The sequence below is a fragment of the Drosophila subpulchrella genome, chromosome 3R (assembly GCF_014743375.2).
Source record: "Drosophila subpulchrella strain 33 F10 #4 breed RU33 chromosome 3R, RU_Dsub_v1.1 Primary Assembly, whole genome shotgun sequence".
Classification (NCBI taxonomy): domain Eukaryota; kingdom Metazoa; phylum Arthropoda; class Insecta; order Diptera; family Drosophilidae; genus Drosophila; species Drosophila subpulchrella.
Genome location: NC_050609.1, coordinates 14,048,303 through 14,065,214, shown reverse-complemented (window position 1 = coordinate 14,065,214; position 16,912 = coordinate 14,048,303). Strand labels below are relative to the sequence as shown.

The following is a 16,912-nucleotide window of genomic DNA, read 5'->3' as shown; positions in this document are numbered from 1 at the left end:
TTTAGGAACCCTTTATAAAAGTCTGGAAAAAATATTTTTAAAATTTATTTATATTATATCCATTAAGTGTTCAATTATTTAAAGTGTATAACCCACACAATACATACAATATTAAGGTATATGGTTATTGTAGTTCACAAAAATGCTCACATTGAGCTTTTGTGTTGAATCGGTTTCGATTGCCACCACATCCTGAATAGAGAACCCTGATGCACTCTTCATCGTCACCGGAGAAAGACCACACAACTCGATGGTTTTTACAATGGCCGGGATTGAACAGCATGAAACATATGGCTAAGGAAATGGGGATCAATAAAAATAGTTAACCTATTTAATTCAGCTAGCAAAACATAAAATGCTGATATAAATTATTAACGATACAATAAATATTTTGCCAGCTATTCATTTCCACGAAATAACTTACGATTTCGATTATCAGAAGACCTTATAGTAGTCACAAAGATCGAAAAAAATATAAGAAATGTAGTAAGAACTTTCATACTCAAACTGAGACTATAGACTAAGCCGGGAATATAAAATTTTGGTGTATTTATACCAAAGTTCCCTTTGCAACTAATGAAAATGTGTTTTGTGTTGTTAGGGTAAGTAAAAAAGCAAAAATCTATTAAAAAGAAAAACTTATATAAAGCTGTTTTTACCGTTTACAATAGTATTAAATATATTTTTTTATATTAATTATCTTTCTTTTCCAACCACTAATTAGTCACAACAAATCGAGGATTAGTTAAAGCGCAAACTCTTTCACACTTTTCCTTGGTAAAGAAGCGATTTTCATTGCCGCCACAGTTTGAAAAAACAAATGGAACGCACTTTCCTTGGTGATTGGAAAAGGCCCACATCAAGCGATGGCCTCCACATTTACCGAACTCGTGAGGCAGATAACAAAGTGCTGCAAAAAGATACTAATAAGATAATGATTACTAAAAAAAAACAAATCCTCACAATTTCTTTTTCCAGTAGGCTGAACAGTTGACACTAAAATCGCCAGAAGGCCCAAAAACACCATAACCACTTTCATCTCTGACTTATGGGATCTCCAAAGGTTCTCTAAAATCGGTTAAAACATTTCGCGAGGTATTTATACGGTTTTTTGGCTAATGAAAATGTGGTTCGGTCTATTTTACTAATTTGGTTAAGGGTAGTAAATTCCAAAAAAAACAGGTTGTTGTTAATATTAATTTTTCTTAATATTCACAAGCTATTTTTATTGTGGAATTTTATCAAGTTCCTTATTTCTAGGAGCAGCCATACGTCGACGTCCTTGGACAGGAGGACCCTTGTGCCAGTTGTATTTACCGCAGAATTCCTTGCAACTTTCGTAGGTATAGAAAAGGTTGCCATTGCCACCACAATTGGAATAGGTAAAGGTCTGGCACTTGGACCTGTTGGTATTGTAGTACCACAGTGTCCGGCGACCCTTGCACTTTCCATATTCCGGACCTTGGAGACAAATTTCTAAGGAATGTAACCATTGTCAGATAAAGTGTTATTATTATATTATTATTATTATTATATTATTCGGATAAAGGACAAACTTTTGCGTAAATTATACTGCTCCCTTTCGTACTGATCCTGTAGAGAGTCCGAGTCCATATCGTAAGCCAGGATTATAACAGCCAGGCTAAAAATTAAAATGAGAATTAATCTCACGCGGAACATGATGGAATTTTGTTGGATTTAGGAGAATGAATGAACAAGAATCTGTTCTGTGGCTTTTTATAAGGACAAACGAAGAAAGAACACTATGAAAAATTACTATAAGATACATTTTATTTTGGTATTATTTGGTGGTATTATTTCTGTAAAATAAAATAAGAACATAAATTTCTGAAAGACACTAACCATTTTTTCTAAAATAAAATAAGAATATACATTTCTGAAAGACACTAACCATTTTCTATAAATTTACTGAAATACATTAAAGCATAAGCTTTTGTTATAGTAAGAATTATAAAACATAATTTTGATTTTTTTGGATGAAACAACATAAATCAAATTTAAACTCTTAACTAGTTTAGTCATTAAACATTTTCCCAGTGTACTATCATAAAAACAGTTGATGTATTGTTTTCAAAGAATGTTTTTTCCACCAACTGTGTGCGTGAAAACTGTTATTAACGTTGGGGAAAAACGTATGTGATCGGGCAGGCAATTGCTCAATGTGTAATCGGGTGGACAAAAATATTATGCGACCGGTTGGCGAGCATGCGAATTCAATTAAATTTCTCAATAAATTACAAGTGCAGAGAGCTATACAGAAAAATGAGTAAAATAATCGCACGCGTTTCCACAGGCGCTTCAGTTCAGATGCATAAAATATATAAAAACTAGCTAACTGGTCTGGGCCGGCATTTAAACCGGTACTTAGCACCCCGATCTGTGTGATTACGCAAGTGCAAGCGGCGAACACGAAAACATCACCTTAACTCACCTGAGATCGCCCGAGATCACATCGCCATCGCACATCACACATACGCCGCGTTGTGCGGCGCTGAAAACGTAAATGAAAACGAAAATGAAAATGAAAACATAGGAAAAACGCTGGGGCCGGCACTACTGAAATTCTAGATCAAGGCCACGCCCGACTAGGCCCATAAATATAAATCCACATCGCCTATCAATGTCTGTTTGCACACGCAAAATGCGTAAACTAGTTTTTTCGCAGCTCCAGGAGATCCAGGGAGTGGGGTGCATCGACCAGATGCAGCAACTTGGCCCAATCGCCAAGGAAGCAGGCAACACGATAAATTGTCAGGCGAATGCATTTTGTCACATTCGGCTATTTTGCATTTGTAAATTACAAGACAAAACACTTAGCAGTCACCCCAGAAATTTGGGTTGAGCTGGCACGGCACCCAATTACACATGAAAATGTAGTTGACTTTTTTACTTGTTAAGCGACTAACAAATGTGGAGCACTTTTGTTTATTTAATTTATTATTAACAGATATGTTTAAAGTAACAGAAGCGCTACAAATTATAATATTTACCGTCTAAAATGTTAATTTTAATAGTTTAAAAGAAGTAGATTGAAATCATATTTAATAATTTTTAATAGGAACAAACTGGTTTGGATTTTAAAATTTATACTTTAAGGAATTTATATAATAAGAAGTAGCTTCGTAAAAACTTTAGGAAATAATTAAAATTAATATTATTTTAGCTTTACACACCAACAGATAAATTATTATATTTTTCAATTGCTAGAAACTATTCTCGTGCACAAAACTGTTTGTATCTGCAGCAACTTTGTAAGAAGTTATTTCTAGAAAAGTATCTCTGGCTGTTTCCGAACCAAATTATGGTTGAAAATGCCAAATAAATTATGAAAACATTTAATTATTTTCAATGCCAGCAAATGGTTTTTCCTTAGGGTTCTGATTTGAAAGCAAATCGGCCATTAAGTTATGGCACGGCATTAGCCAAGTGAGCAGCATTGGCCTTCGATGGAGTGTCGGCCTTCTATAAACAAATAATATAAATTATTAATAAACACAGTTAAGTTTTGGAGTTGGGCTTGCGGCCATGACAATTTGCTCTGGAAATCAGGCTAAAGCTAAAAACCTTTAACCGAATTGATTGCACGTAATTTGAATAATTTAAATGTGGCATTTGACTTTTCTCGCCAACACTTGGCAATTATGGTCATTTGGGCTTGACCCTTGGGGCTGCCAAGGCCAGGAAGTTGGCTTATCGCCAATCCATGATTGATGACAGTTGGCTTGGCCAGTTGTGTTTGTATTTTCCTCCTCCTCTGAACGCACACGCAAATGAACCACATGGAAAATTGTGCAATTATTGCTAATAAAAATGTTTATGAACGTTACCTGTTAACCGATGCCAGCGATGACTCCGCTCGGCCGGCCGGTGATATGAATCACCATAAATCTAAGAGCGGTATAAATATTTATCGCAATTTTATAATCATCTCCAGCCGGAGCAGGCCAAGACCGGCCGAAAAAGGCCGACTCTGCGTGAACTGGCGATCAGCCTCCGCGTGAGAATTGCACTCACATCGAAATAGTTAAATAACTGAGTCAAAGGAGATAATCATTCAAGAAATACCCTTTTAAATATTTATTGTTTTAATTTAAAAGGCGTAAAACTATGTGTTATGATAAAATAATATATATAAATAAATTATTATATCCCTTAAAAAGTAATCAAGAATAACATTGTAAATTCAAGATTGTAGGTCTAAAAAATTTTAAAAATGGAAATATTTCAAACAATTATATTAAGATAAAATTATTTTTTATTGACATAGGAAATGCCTTAAATAAATATGACTAACACCATACTACTAAGGTAGCCAAATTATCTGAATTAATATTTAAAATAATAAAATTCATAAAATTATGTTACTTCTTTTTTAGAAAACATAAGCCTTGGTTAAAAAAATAACCTCTAAATAGAGTATACCACATATTTGAGCCTTGGCCAATTCCATAGACATTTTATGACAGGCAAATTTTTACCGCAGCGATCGGAATGGCAGAGATAAAAGAGCCAGTCTGGGAGAAGAGCAGAAAAAAAGGTCTGTCGGTCGGTCTAAGAAAGTGGGTTAATTAGCAGGAAGCTGGAGGAGGAGGTGCCGGAGGAGGAGGACTTGGAACCGCACTCGAGCACCCCACAAAGCCCGAATTGCTGCAATAAAGCGACTGGGGGCATAACGCATCGGAATGCCCAAAAACTTGACCTGAAAATGGTAGCGGCAGTTTACCATTGGCCATTGGCATTGGTACTGTCCAGGATACGAACTCTTCGGACCACTTCGACGTCATGGTTAATTGGGCATTCAAATGTCAAGTTCAATTTTTTGGCCACATTAGCGTTACCTATAAAAGGGCCGTTCGCTCTGCGCTCTGCATAAAATGAGATTTATTGTTGCATTTTTCTGCTACTGGTGGCAATGGTCCAGTGATCTGGGCCTGGCCCAAAACAATTGGCCACTCGTCGTCGTCGTCGTCGCTGCCTTTTTGCCAGTCGTTTGCCTTTTATCGTTTCTGCCTTTGAATAATTCGAGACCTTCGAGGTCTTCGTATAAATTGGCCAAATATTGTTAGAAAAATGCAAGTAAAATTTGCAAATTGCATTTTGCATTTGCTGTAGTTTATTTGATTTGATTTAGTTTTGTTTTTATAGGCTTTTGGCTTTAATGTGACGTTGTCATGCCACTTCCGCTTGGTCTAATCGAGCTCAAGTTGGACGGCTTTTTTATCAGCTCTCAAATGCTCGAAATAAATATATAAAAATGCTTGCAATTAATTTCAGTTAAATTGCCTGGCTCTTAGCTATTCTAAGTGCACCCAGTTGGACCAACGAAAAAATGAAAATAAAATCAATAAAAAGAAACAAATCTGCGCACTGGCCGACTGAGCTTTAAATCATAAAAAGTATTTTGGCTGCTGTGGCCGGGGCATAAATCAAACGATAAGTAAATTAAAAGCCATAAATTTGCAATTAATTTTTAATTTGTGCAAATTGATAGCCATCAACGTGTTGAAACTGCCAATAAAAAAATTATGCCAAATAAATCAAGAAACGTAGGAAACAAAAAAATAGTGATCCAGAATCTGGCGTGGAAACGCCTTTAAACAGCTGGATACAAGTTATGAAATGGCTGTAAAGATATTGAAGGATAAAAAAGAAACTTTAGGGTTCGAGGTCTATATAGACTAGAAAAATACAACATTATATGAAAATGAATTGAAAAATATTTTTTGTGTGTAGAAATATAAGTAACTTTCAAATGATATTGTCAAACCTTAAATAATTGAATTTAAAAAGTTTGACATTTAAGGTACGGAATTTATTTCCACTATAAGAACACGTTATGTTGTAAAAACAGATAGAAAATCCAATGTTTTTTTTGTTGAAATAAACACTTTAACATTTAATTTAAAATGTTTAATATCCTTTGAATACCTTGTTTTAATAACCATAAAACTATTGTTCGTGTGAGCTCTTTTTATTCATTTATTATTATGGTATGCAATTTTATCTGATATGTTTGATGTATGAAACTCATAATGAAACTCAAACAATGCTTGCCATTTACCACAGCAATTTCCCAGGATTATTTCTTTTACCGGCATTGCAATTATGAATCTGCCAGCGTTATCATCTGGCTAAGAAATTCGTCTTGGTCAGGCGAAACACCGGGCCAACAATCAAATTGCATTAGCTCTACTGTCTTCTCTGGCCGATCTCTCTGGTCCAAGCCATATAAAATGCCCCTGGCTACAACCTACGCATTGTGACCAATAAACAAAAGTGTGAAGGTCTCGCGCGGGATTTTCGCTGGAAAGGTGCAACACGAACTGTTGACCCTGAGAGGATGTTGCTGGTTGCAAGTTGCTGGTTGCCTGTGGCTGCTGTTACTGCTGTTGGTGCCTAGCTCAGTGAACATTATTGGATGTGATTAATTATGCTGACATTAATTCGGCTAATAGAAATATATCTCGTTGCGTTGAAAATGATGTTGACGTGATTGTAATTGAAGTTGTTTGGCCCATGGTGTTGCTGTTGTGCCTGAATGGCTGTTTGTTGCCTTTAACCCGATGCTGGAAAATTGCCTTCACCGCTGCGTGCTGTGCAGTTTATTGCAAATTTGTTTGTATTTATGATAATTGATGGGAAGAAATGGTGAAAAGCGCTTATGAAAATCCATTTTGGCAGCGAGCATTAATCAAAACGATAATTGGCGACTGTTGTGTTCCGCCGTTGTTTGCTTTCACGCCAACCAGCCAGCCAGCCAGCCATCGGATAATGATAAGGCCAATTGGATGGCATTCAGACACAGCTTTAACTCGTCTATTTGGGAAAGTTCTGGGGTTGTGTGGCAACAATTAAGCAGAAATGTCCGGGCCATATAATCAACTCGACTCGAGCAGCGGCCTGAGTTATTTGCCACGCAACGTCAACGTATTTAAATCAATTACAAACAGCAATTTGCCCGCAGCCTGTACTCTATTCCCATTCCCCATCCACATCCCCATCCCCTGCCCCACAATCAAGGCATGCGTTTGTATTACAGATGGGATGACAACCAGCAACAGCAACCTGAATGGCCACGGTGCACAGTGGGCTGGAAGTGCTATTTATTGAACACTTTTTAAAATCTAACACAAATTAATGGGTATTTGTACCAAAAAGGTAGCCTAAAAAAGTTAACGCATATAGCATGATATTGTCATAACTTGTGTTAAAAAATATATTTAAGGGTTGTAGGATAATTTAAAAAAGAATTTTTTTAAATTAAATCCTACTTTTTAAGCAACTTATATTTTATAAGCTGGATTTAAGTAGTAATTCAATCCTACCATATGGTTGCATATATAAAAAGATTTTGAGATAGAGGTTTATTTTTAAACTCGAAAATATTCACCCTGAATTTTAGAAGGTACAAGTTTTCTATTAGTAAGTAAATTTTTTTTTTTTAAGTATGTAAATTTGGTAAAGGAAATTTTTTTCAAAATTAGTAAAATTCAGGAGAATTTTTTTTTTTGGTATAAGTATATGGTATAAAGTACCTGCCAATAATTTAGATATTTACGATTTCTATCAAAACTACGACTCTTTGCCCACAGTGCAGTTGGTCGTGTTAAGTACGCGTGAATTAATGTGTTGCTAGAGTCACTCCGTCTTTGCTCTTTCGAGCAGCATCTGCCCCAGTCTGTTGGCCACGATTGCCGATTGCTCTGCCCCCTTTGAGCCAAGAATTTAACAGCCAAAGCGCCGCCTGGTTAACTGGCAGCCTGGTAACCAGGCGTCGCGTAATTTACGTCGATTTGATGTTGCCAACATAAATTTATCGCGCGCACATTTTTCGCCAGCGATTCGTTGCTGCTGCGATGTCGCTGATGATGTTGCTGCTGTTGCTGCTGCTGTTGCTGGCGTGCTTTGATTTTGCAGAGCAGCAACCAACGCAAAAATGTCGCAATACAATAATGAAAAAGCAAGAAAAATCATGTTGGCATGCGGTGGTTGTTGCATTTTCGTAAGCAACATTTTTGCCAGAGATTTTTATTGACTGAAGAGGCCGCTAAAGATGAGGCAGCACAGTAACAGCAGCAGCAGCAGCAACCGACTTTTTGAAGAGGCGCCTGCGTGCATGAAATATGGTGCTACACTGAGAAAAAAGACTAGACACTTAAGCTTGAGAAATTACTTATAAAAGCTCAAACTTGTAACAAAAAAATTAAGAAGAGACATTACTTTTTATGAAATACATTAATTTGAGTTTTTAAAAATAATTTAACCAACTTTATAAAAACGTAAAATTCTTTACAATAAGTCTTACGAACATTTTTATTTAAATTTGAGAAGAAATTGGGAATGTCTTTCCAAATTCCTAGGATTCTGGCTGAATACTTCTTTAAGTCTATTTATTTTGCAGACAAACATTTTCCACAAAATTGAATTATTTTCCGAAACTAGATTTTTAAGTTTTACAAAATCATCTTATATTTTAAAAAAGTTTCTCAAAATCGTAGTACAAGGCACCCTACATAAACAGAGAAGTCTTACATTTTTTGTATTACCTCCCGATTTTTTTCCCAGTGTACTGCAGCCAAATGTGAGCTGTTGTTGCATGTTCGTTGGCCCGCCATGACATGTTCGAGGAGCAGGAAGTCGTTTTGCGTTTGCCTTGTGCTGGCCACATTTATGAGTTGCTCATGGCTAGAGTTGCCGGTGTGTTGCAATGGGGATTGCAAGTGGCATGCAATGTGCCACTTGCTGCTGCCAGTCGCCAGGCCAAAGGATAATGCCAGCCAAAGGTAATTCCCAAAGAATCCATCCCTATGGAGTATTAGTTATGTGGCCTAAGCCAGTCTAGGCTGGCAAATGATGTCATTAGTACTAGATACCAACACGCAATGGTGAATTAAGAAATTAAGTGGCAACAGTTAGCAACTCTGCGGCATGTTGCTGCCGCACAATGGCCGATGTTGCTGCTGTCCTGAGGGCAACACGCCAGTCTAATTGCAATTGGATCAGAGATCCATGCAAATTGTTTTGCCATGCGAAATTTACTGAGAACCAAGTGGCTGCCAAGGAGGAGTATTTCTCTGGTGGGTGATGTTTTCGGGGGCTCAGCTCCGCCTTACCAATTACAGGCGATATATATTGGTATTGCCAATTGACAATCGGGGTTGATCGGAGCCGAGAGCGAGTGATTTATGCACCGGACCATTTAAAGTCCGCGGCGGTTCCATAAACAAATTGTCGCCGTGCTCTCTAAATGGCCATGGCTCTCCGCTGCTGCCATGAAATTGAGCTGTAATTGAATTGCAGTTGCACTCAGGATATTGGGCTCGCTCTGCCCGCCATACAATGGGTATAAAGTCTAGTTTTTGGGGGAATAAATTTCAAAATGATTTTTTTCCAGATTGGAAAATGTTTTCTAGATTTTTTGCATCTAGAAAAAATTCTTACCCTATTCTTTCTCTACCCTATTTTTGAATTCCAAAATATAAAATACCCAAACCTGAGAAGGGTACGATTTATTATGTTAAATAAAATAAAAGCATTAGGTTTTTAAATTTATTTGATATCACTTTTGCAAGTAAAGAAAGAAAGTAAAATAATGTTTAAAAAAATTGATTAATATATCAACTTATAAATTAAAATTTTTATCAATCAAATAACCTTCTTAAATTAAAGTAATTGTTTTGAAATTTAAAAAAAAAATCTGAGTTCGATCAAAATTTCTAAAATGTATGGTGAATACTTGTTGACTGTTGTATATTTATGGCTTTGAAATTGTAACGAATTTTTGGTGTTCTAAAGTCTAACATTTTAAATCTTTATTTAATAAAACAAAGATAAAAAATAAAATTCTCTAATAAAAACAAACACAATTTTTAATAAATTGCTGATAACATTTTTTAAACAAATAAAATTAAATCCTATTTTTCCGATTAGTGCCACAGTAAGCTAGCTGGTTCATTCGGTTTTTGGCCATCTTGCAATTTATTGCACGGCATTTCACAATTAAAACACCGGCCAGCGAGCCACGTCATTAGTTTGGGCCCAACAAATATGGCCACTGAGTGTGTTTGTTACGAATTCAAACATTTTTACATTTGTTTTGGCCCGCTGATAATTTGCTGGCTGGCTGGCTAGCTGGTTGGCAGTGCAACAATGTTGTTGTCGGCCCAAAAAGCATACACAACATCGATCCATTTGCCCAATCTTTCCAGTTGTTGGCAAAATATATCTATCTATAACATATATAACAAGAGAGCACACTTTTCCGCTGGGCTGGCAGTTTGGCAGTTGATCTATAATTACCGAAATAACCGATCTAGCCCCCCAGAAACCAAAGACCGAGCCCAAGTATAAATATCATTGTCAAATGCGCTTTTAATTGATGTAGACAGGCAGCGAACACATTGGACAGCCGAGCTGGACACTCGAGTTGGCCAGGCGATCTGACAAGCTCACATTAGCAATAAAATATCTAATTGGAGTTTTCCCCCCCAATTTTCCCCCCGTCGAATGAAAATTTCATTTACAACCTGGCTGCCGGGGTAATCGAGACTTTTGTTTAGTTGAGTTTTCTGTTTGGTTTCCTTTTTTTTTTGGTTGCTGTTATTTTTTTTTGTGTGGCTTGTACCGCTCTATAAGGCGTGATTTATGCCTTCCCCTGGAAATTTATTTCGTTTTTAATGAGTAATTTACACAAAATTGCATTAATTTGGCGGCCAAAGCCCAGACGCGCGACAAGTCATGGCAAATTTCTGACATTTCCTTGATTTATGTGGCCAAAAATAACAAGAAAAAAGGCAATGACGACTAAGATTTTTTCGTAATTGTAATTGTTCAATTTGAATTGGCTTCATTCTTTTGGTGGCTTAGCCCGGCCCCCAGAAAGTGTGGCCAATTAACGCAAACATTGCGGGCAGTTGGAAAACTCGGCGTGTCGCAACGATTTCCATATGCGAAAGCAGTGCAAATAGTCGCAATGCATTGCATTGCATTGCTGGGGGAGATGATTTAGTGCCCCACCATCTACGGCACTCGCCGGTGCACTTATACGAGTGTATCTGCGGGATACACATTTTAATTAATATGTACAAGCATCACCTAATGAAGCCGCTGGTCCAGACAGGCGGCCAAGACGTGACCAACGCGGCAGCCAGGTATTTTTGGTATTTTTACAACACCCAAGCTGCCATGAAGGATGCACTGAAAAAAAAGTGCAGTTCGAATGAGAATTAATCATAAATAACCTTATCTCTCTAACATATATGCCTCTTTTTTTGTATAATCTAAAACCTCTGCTTAAATTTTGTGAGATATCAAAATATTGTTTTATTTTTAATTCAGGAATCTCTTATCTGTTTTCTGTTTTTTAAGATTTTTAAATAAACATCGCTATAGCCGCCATACCAAATTTAGCTCCCGAAATTGCCGTGTTCGTAAGGGTATTGCTTAAATCATCAGGAATTTCTCAGGAATGTTCGAATTTGTACTTCAATATATATTCTTAAATCAAACGCTTAATATAAAATTTTTAAGCATGGAAATGTCTATTTAACTTTCTTTTAATGAAATTTTTGTTTAATATCATTGCTAACAAAGATGTTGGTTTAGTTAATAAAACTATTTTAGAATTTTTTTACAGTATATAAAAAATATTATTATTTAAAAAACATTAATTGTGTTAAATAAAACTATTTTATATATTTTTTGTTCAGTATATCGAATCAAAGGAAAAAGATGGAAGGCATTTCCATAGCGACTGCGAAATGCTGGAAAATGGTGCGAATGCGAATGCCACTGCAAGGTGGCTTACATTATATGGCCAAAACACCTAAGGCCATGATTTATAGTTTGTGGTAAATTAAGAAATTAAAATGCTTTTATGGGCAACTGGCCAATCCGCAGCTTCTGTTTGCGGCTCTAATTCCACATCAGCCCCTTGGTAACCCCGCTGTCATTCTGTCGAATTAATTGCCAAAATGTTTGATAAGATTATTTTGTGAATAAGCCGCCCACGCCGAAAAAAAAAACCTGCAGCTCCACCAAAAAAAAAAACCCAAGCCACCCCCAATCCGAAAATGATTTTCTTAATTAAAATTTCGGTTGCATGCCAGGCACAAAATTGTGTTGCTCAAAAAGCAGCAAATTGTTGCCAGATATTAATGTGGCTTTGTAATTGGTTTTTCTCAAGTCCAAGTCACGTTAAGTCAATTAAGAGAAATGAATTTTCGTATATGAACGGAATGGTTGGATGGATTGCGATGGCGGAGTACCAGTTGCATAATACCATGCTATGCAGTTGTAAATTGAGTGAGAAAACTTCTCAAAACAAAGAGTGTAAAATGTAACCATAATCAATCAAGATGGATTTTATAATTAATTGTTTTTGAGATATGGGTTTTATCAAAAACAAGATGAATTTTCCTTGAGTTCTATGGGTATTGTAATTATTTGAACAGCCTAAAATGTTGTTATAGGACACTCTTACATTTCATTGTATTATTTTGAAGGTATATATCATTATTAACATACCTTAAAAAATATTTTATTTTACGACAATCTTTTTACATTCTTTCGATAAAGCCTTAATCGCCATGGTCTAGAAATATAGTGTTACAACCGCCGAAGAAGATCTCCGTGGAGAAACCTTGGACCACATTACCATTTAAGCTCCATTAGCAGCGCCAAATATTTGAGCACGTTGAGTTTAATTGGTTCCCGTGCTGGCGAACAAGTGGAAACGAAGACGCAACTCGGCGACATGGTAACATGGTTACATCGGATTGGCTCGGATCGGATCGGATCGGCACTGGACTTGGACCCATGTTGCGCCATCGCCATCCACTTGTTGCCATCGAGGCAATTGCCCGTCCAAATTTGGTCCGCTCTGCGTTTTCCCCGCTCGAGAACAAGCTCGTTAAACGTTTTCCTATTGCAATTGCGCTATAAATTCTACCAAAAATGTAACTAATGAAGTGTTATGAAAGGTGATCATAAATCGTTGACTTCGATTACCCGCCGGCAAGGAGAAGGGGATCCGTAGATCAGGGAGATCGGTTCGGCTCAGAACAGAGATGAGTTGGGAACTGAAAGCTCGATGGAGAGAAGCTTGGGCGTGTGAAGCTCATCATATATGTACGGGAGATTTGCTGTCGATGTCACAGAAACCAAGTTCAATGTTTCGTTTTATTGTATACCCTGTAAATACGTCAATATGGAGAGTTTAGAGGGCTGGCAGTACCCAAAGTTTTTAATAAATTTCAGTGGTCACCAGCAGAAGCAGAACATACCATGGCTGAGTATTTTGCCTGAGCGGCGGCAGAGCGTCGGCAGAGAAAAATATGTCGCCCAAGGGCCGCGCGCGCTGCTGGTGATCACTGCATTATTTTTATAAGCTTTGATTATTACAAAGTTAGGGATAAAATATTAATATCAATATTTTAATTCTCTTAACATTTTCCCTAAATACATGGAAACAATATTATCAATGGACTTATTGGTAAATTACCGTAGATCACTCTACAAAACAAATCATCAGTAGGTGCTACATCAAAATAAATCACTCTACAAAATAACTCATCAGTACTATTAGACCCAAATCACATTCCAAGGTATTAATCAGTCTACTTTTTAACCATCTTACATTTTCTTATCGCCACTTAAGGTGTACATATTTTGTATGTATAATTCACTCTCCCCTGTGGAACAGAGGAATGGAAAAATTTCAAATCGATTTTGACTTTAGGAGACTCAAGATGTTACCCAAAAGATGGATTCCCCATCCGCTAAAACTGCTGCTCCTCCTGGTTAGTGTTGGTGTCATCCAGGATTCCAAGGCAGCTAGTTTCTGCACCAAGGCGGATCAGTGTGCCCTGGACGAGGAGTTAAGGACAGTAGCAGCTCCAGCTGCTGTTCAAGCCCGCTACGACCACACCCGCATCTACCAGGTGGAATTGGCCAGTGAAGAGCATGTGCGGATCTTTCAGGCCCTGGAATTGGCCAGTGATTCGTGCTCCTTTATGGGTCATGCCCGACAACCAGGACAAAAACTCACCATTATGGTAACGGCGGCCAAGGTGGCTGACTTCGATGACCTGGTGCACAGCTATAATGTTACTCATAGGGTGCTGAGCCACAATTTCCAGGCCCTGATCGATGCCAACTATCGCGAGGTGGCTCCCGAGGGTACAACACCAGACCAATTCGACTGGAAACGTTATCATTCGCTAGAGGGCATCAATGCCTGGCTGGAGAATCTGGCCAAGAAGCATCCCGAGGTGGTTACCCTGGTTCAGTTGGGTCTCAGCACCCAGGGAAGGCCCATTCAAGGTGTGAAGATCGCTTTTGGCGGGGAGAATCGCACCACAGTCTTTATAGAGAGCGGTATTCATGCCCGCGAATGGATAGCTCCGGCCACGGCTACCTATATCATTGATAGACTGCTGAACTCCGAGGATCCTGCCGTCCAGGAACTAGCTCGCTCCCAAAACTGGTACATCTTTCCCACCGTAAATCCCGATGGATATCGGTATACCTTCCAAGGGGATCGCATGTGGCGCAAGAATCGAGCTCTCTTCGGAATCTGCCGTGGGGTGGATCTCAACCGGAACTTCCCCTTCCACTGGAACGTCACGGGAGCCAGTGGAGATCCCTGTCGCTATGATTACTCTGGACCATCGGCAGGAAGTGAGGTGGAAACCCAAAGGATGACTGAGTTCATCAAGGACCGCGTCGAATCGGAGCGCATACGTACCTTTTTAGCCCTGCACAGCTACTCCCAGATGATCATGTTTCCCTATGGACACAGTGCCGAGCGGGTGGATAACTATCAGGATCTGAAGGAGATTGGCGCACTGGCTGCTAAAAAGATCTATGATCTGAGCGGTAGGATCTACAAGAGTGGCAGTATCTACGAGACCATCTATCCATCGGCTGGTGGGTCAAAGGATTGGGCACATGGTGAGCTTAAGATTCCAATTACCTTCTCGTATGAGCTGCGTGGACCGGCGGATAGCGAGGATCTGTTCATTTTGTCCGCCAAGGAGATCGAACCCACGGCAATCGAAGCCTTCGCCTCCATTAAAACGATCGTGGAGGAGGCCGGCAAACGTGGCTATTACCAGTGATCACTGGGCTCCCGCTCCCCAACTCGAAATCCAAATCCAAATCCATGATGGGGACGACGACGATGATGATGATAAATGTCGTCTGGCCTGGCAGTTCACATGAAAAACACATTACGCGCCATCGTTTCTTAATGCTAAATAATGATGGCAAAATCATGACACAAAACCTCATAATAATGTTGGTAAATCAAAGCAAATATAGTCAGACTCGAACAACCTTACAAAAATAGTTGCAACTATTACAGTTACGATGCATTGTTATTGTACACTCGCTATGGGAAGGGAGTCCATTGATTTTGTGGACTATTCTGAAAGGGAAATATTATTATTTTAGAATATAAGGATTTTTTGGGTTATTTCGATTTTCGATAAATTCCACTTTTAATTGGGCAGATTCTTATAATCTTAAATCAAGGCACCTTTGGCCTTATATTATTATTAAACTTGTTCACTTATTAAATTTTTAACTAAAATATCATTTTTAAATCATTTTAAATGGATGCTATAAAAATAAAATACGCGAATTCTTGAGTTTGTGTAATTTTTTATAAGCTAACCAAAAGACTCCTTCTGCAATATATTATCTATTTAACATGTTTAATTCTTAAAACTGTGGTTTAAGAGAGAACACTTCCACAAAAAAAACATCTTTATGTAGAAAACGGTTTTAACCTAAAAACGGAAAACGCGAATTCTTGAGGACGAAAAAAAGTACTTAATCTGGATAAGAAAGCATTTAATGCCTTAAATAGAAAACATAAAACTTATAAGAACTGTGATTTATATAATGAAGAAATATTTTCAACTTTTGAAGCAGGATCCAGAGTGTATAAAAGCAGTGTCCTACCTGATTTATTCGACTTTGTCAGAACTCAGCCTGGCAGCTGACAGGCGAGTTATGAACCTGCGCAGCCTCGACAGACAATATGCATGTTGCACTCTGGCGCACAACGGCAACATGGACTAGCAACACCAGCAACACATTGCTGCCGACATTGCAGACTTGTTGACGGCAATTGTCGGGCCTTAGTTTTGTTTTGTTTTGGTCCCGCTTTGTTGTTTGGGCCATTATAATATATAGTTAGTAGGAGAGCTATGGCAGCCACACATGCCAGACACTGGCCGGTTAATAATGTTGCTGCTGCGGGGATGCCGATGCCTGTTGCTGCTGCTGCCGCTGCTGATGTTGATGTTGCTGGCGATATTGATGTTGCCATAATCACGATCTAATTTATTTACAAATTGTGTTGAAATCATACGTTCAAAGTCGTGTTTAAAAGGTTCTTTATGATTTATGCCAGCGTTGAAATGAACCGCAACAACAATGGGCAGTTGCAAAAAAAAAAAATTTCTCACAGTCGCAGCCAACGAGATGGCCTTAAAATTAGTTTCGTCTGCTTTTATGTGCACCTAATTGATTGGGGCAAGTGGAGGAGCCGGCCAGATAGATAGATGGGTAATAGTGCAACCAGGAACTCTCCTACGACGAGCCAGCTAATTTAGATTTATGGCGCAAATCGCAACTTGATGCGTGATGCCGCCGAGACAAGCCGCCTGTTCCTCCTCCTAAATTTGCTCCACCTCCTCGCGGATGAGGAGGAGGTGGAGGAGGAGTAGTGTTGCATGTGGCCATTTGTCATCGGGATTCGAGGATCGTGTGCTGCAGCTGCGATTTCAGGCCGCTCCAAACGGGCACGAATTCTTGCCGCAAAAAAAAAAGGAAAACGAAAAATAAAATCTCTTTCTCCCGCGCTGGCTGTTATAATCTCGCA

General features: G+C 38.4%; 3 protein-coding genes across 4 annotated transcripts; 1 reads left to right on the top strand and 2 right to left on the bottom strand.

Annotated features, from left to right (window-relative positions):
- Positions 1–652: 652 nt before the first annotated feature.
- Positions 653–1,119, bottom strand: LOC119557219 (PI-stichotoxin-She2a). Its single transcript, XM_037869891.1, has 2 exons — positions 964–1,119; positions 653–910 (listed from the first exon to the last, which is right to left on the bottom strand). The coding sequence occupies exons 1-2, from the start codon at positions 1,037–1,039 to the stop codon at positions 717–719; spliced, it is 270 nt and encodes an 89-aa protein (XP_037725819.1). The 5' UTR covers positions 1,040–1,119; the 3' UTR covers positions 653–716.
- Positions 1,120–1,195: 76 nt separating this feature from the next.
- Positions 1,196–2,708, bottom strand: LOC119557210 (kunitz-type protease inhibitor 3). Of its 2 annotated transcripts, XM_037869878.1 has the most exons (3): positions 2,453–2,708; positions 1,557–1,642; positions 1,196–1,476 (listed from the first exon to the last, which is right to left on the bottom strand). In XM_037869878.1, exons 1-3 carry the CDS (start codon positions 2,485–2,487, stop codon positions 1,226–1,228), a joined length of 372 nt encoding a protein of 123 aa, XP_037725806.1. In that variant the 5' UTR covers positions 2,488–2,708; the 3' UTR covers positions 1,196–1,225. The 2 variants fall into 2 exon arrangements, with proteins under 2 accessions (XP_037725806.1, XP_037725797.1); XM_037869869.1 differs by lacking the exon at positions 2,453–2,708 and having other exon boundaries at positions 1,207–1,476; positions 1,557–1,695.
- An 11,004-nt stretch (positions 2,709–13,712) lies between these two features.
- LOC119549645 (zinc carboxypeptidase) lies at positions 13,713–15,369 on the top strand. Its single transcript, XM_037857833.1, has one exon. It carries the CDS (start codon positions 13,728–13,730, stop codon positions 15,138–15,140), a length of 1,413 nt encoding a protein of 470 aa, XP_037713761.1. The 5' UTR covers positions 13,713–13,727; the 3' UTR covers positions 15,141–15,369.
- The last annotated feature ends 1,543 nt before the right edge of the window (positions 15,370–16,912 follow it).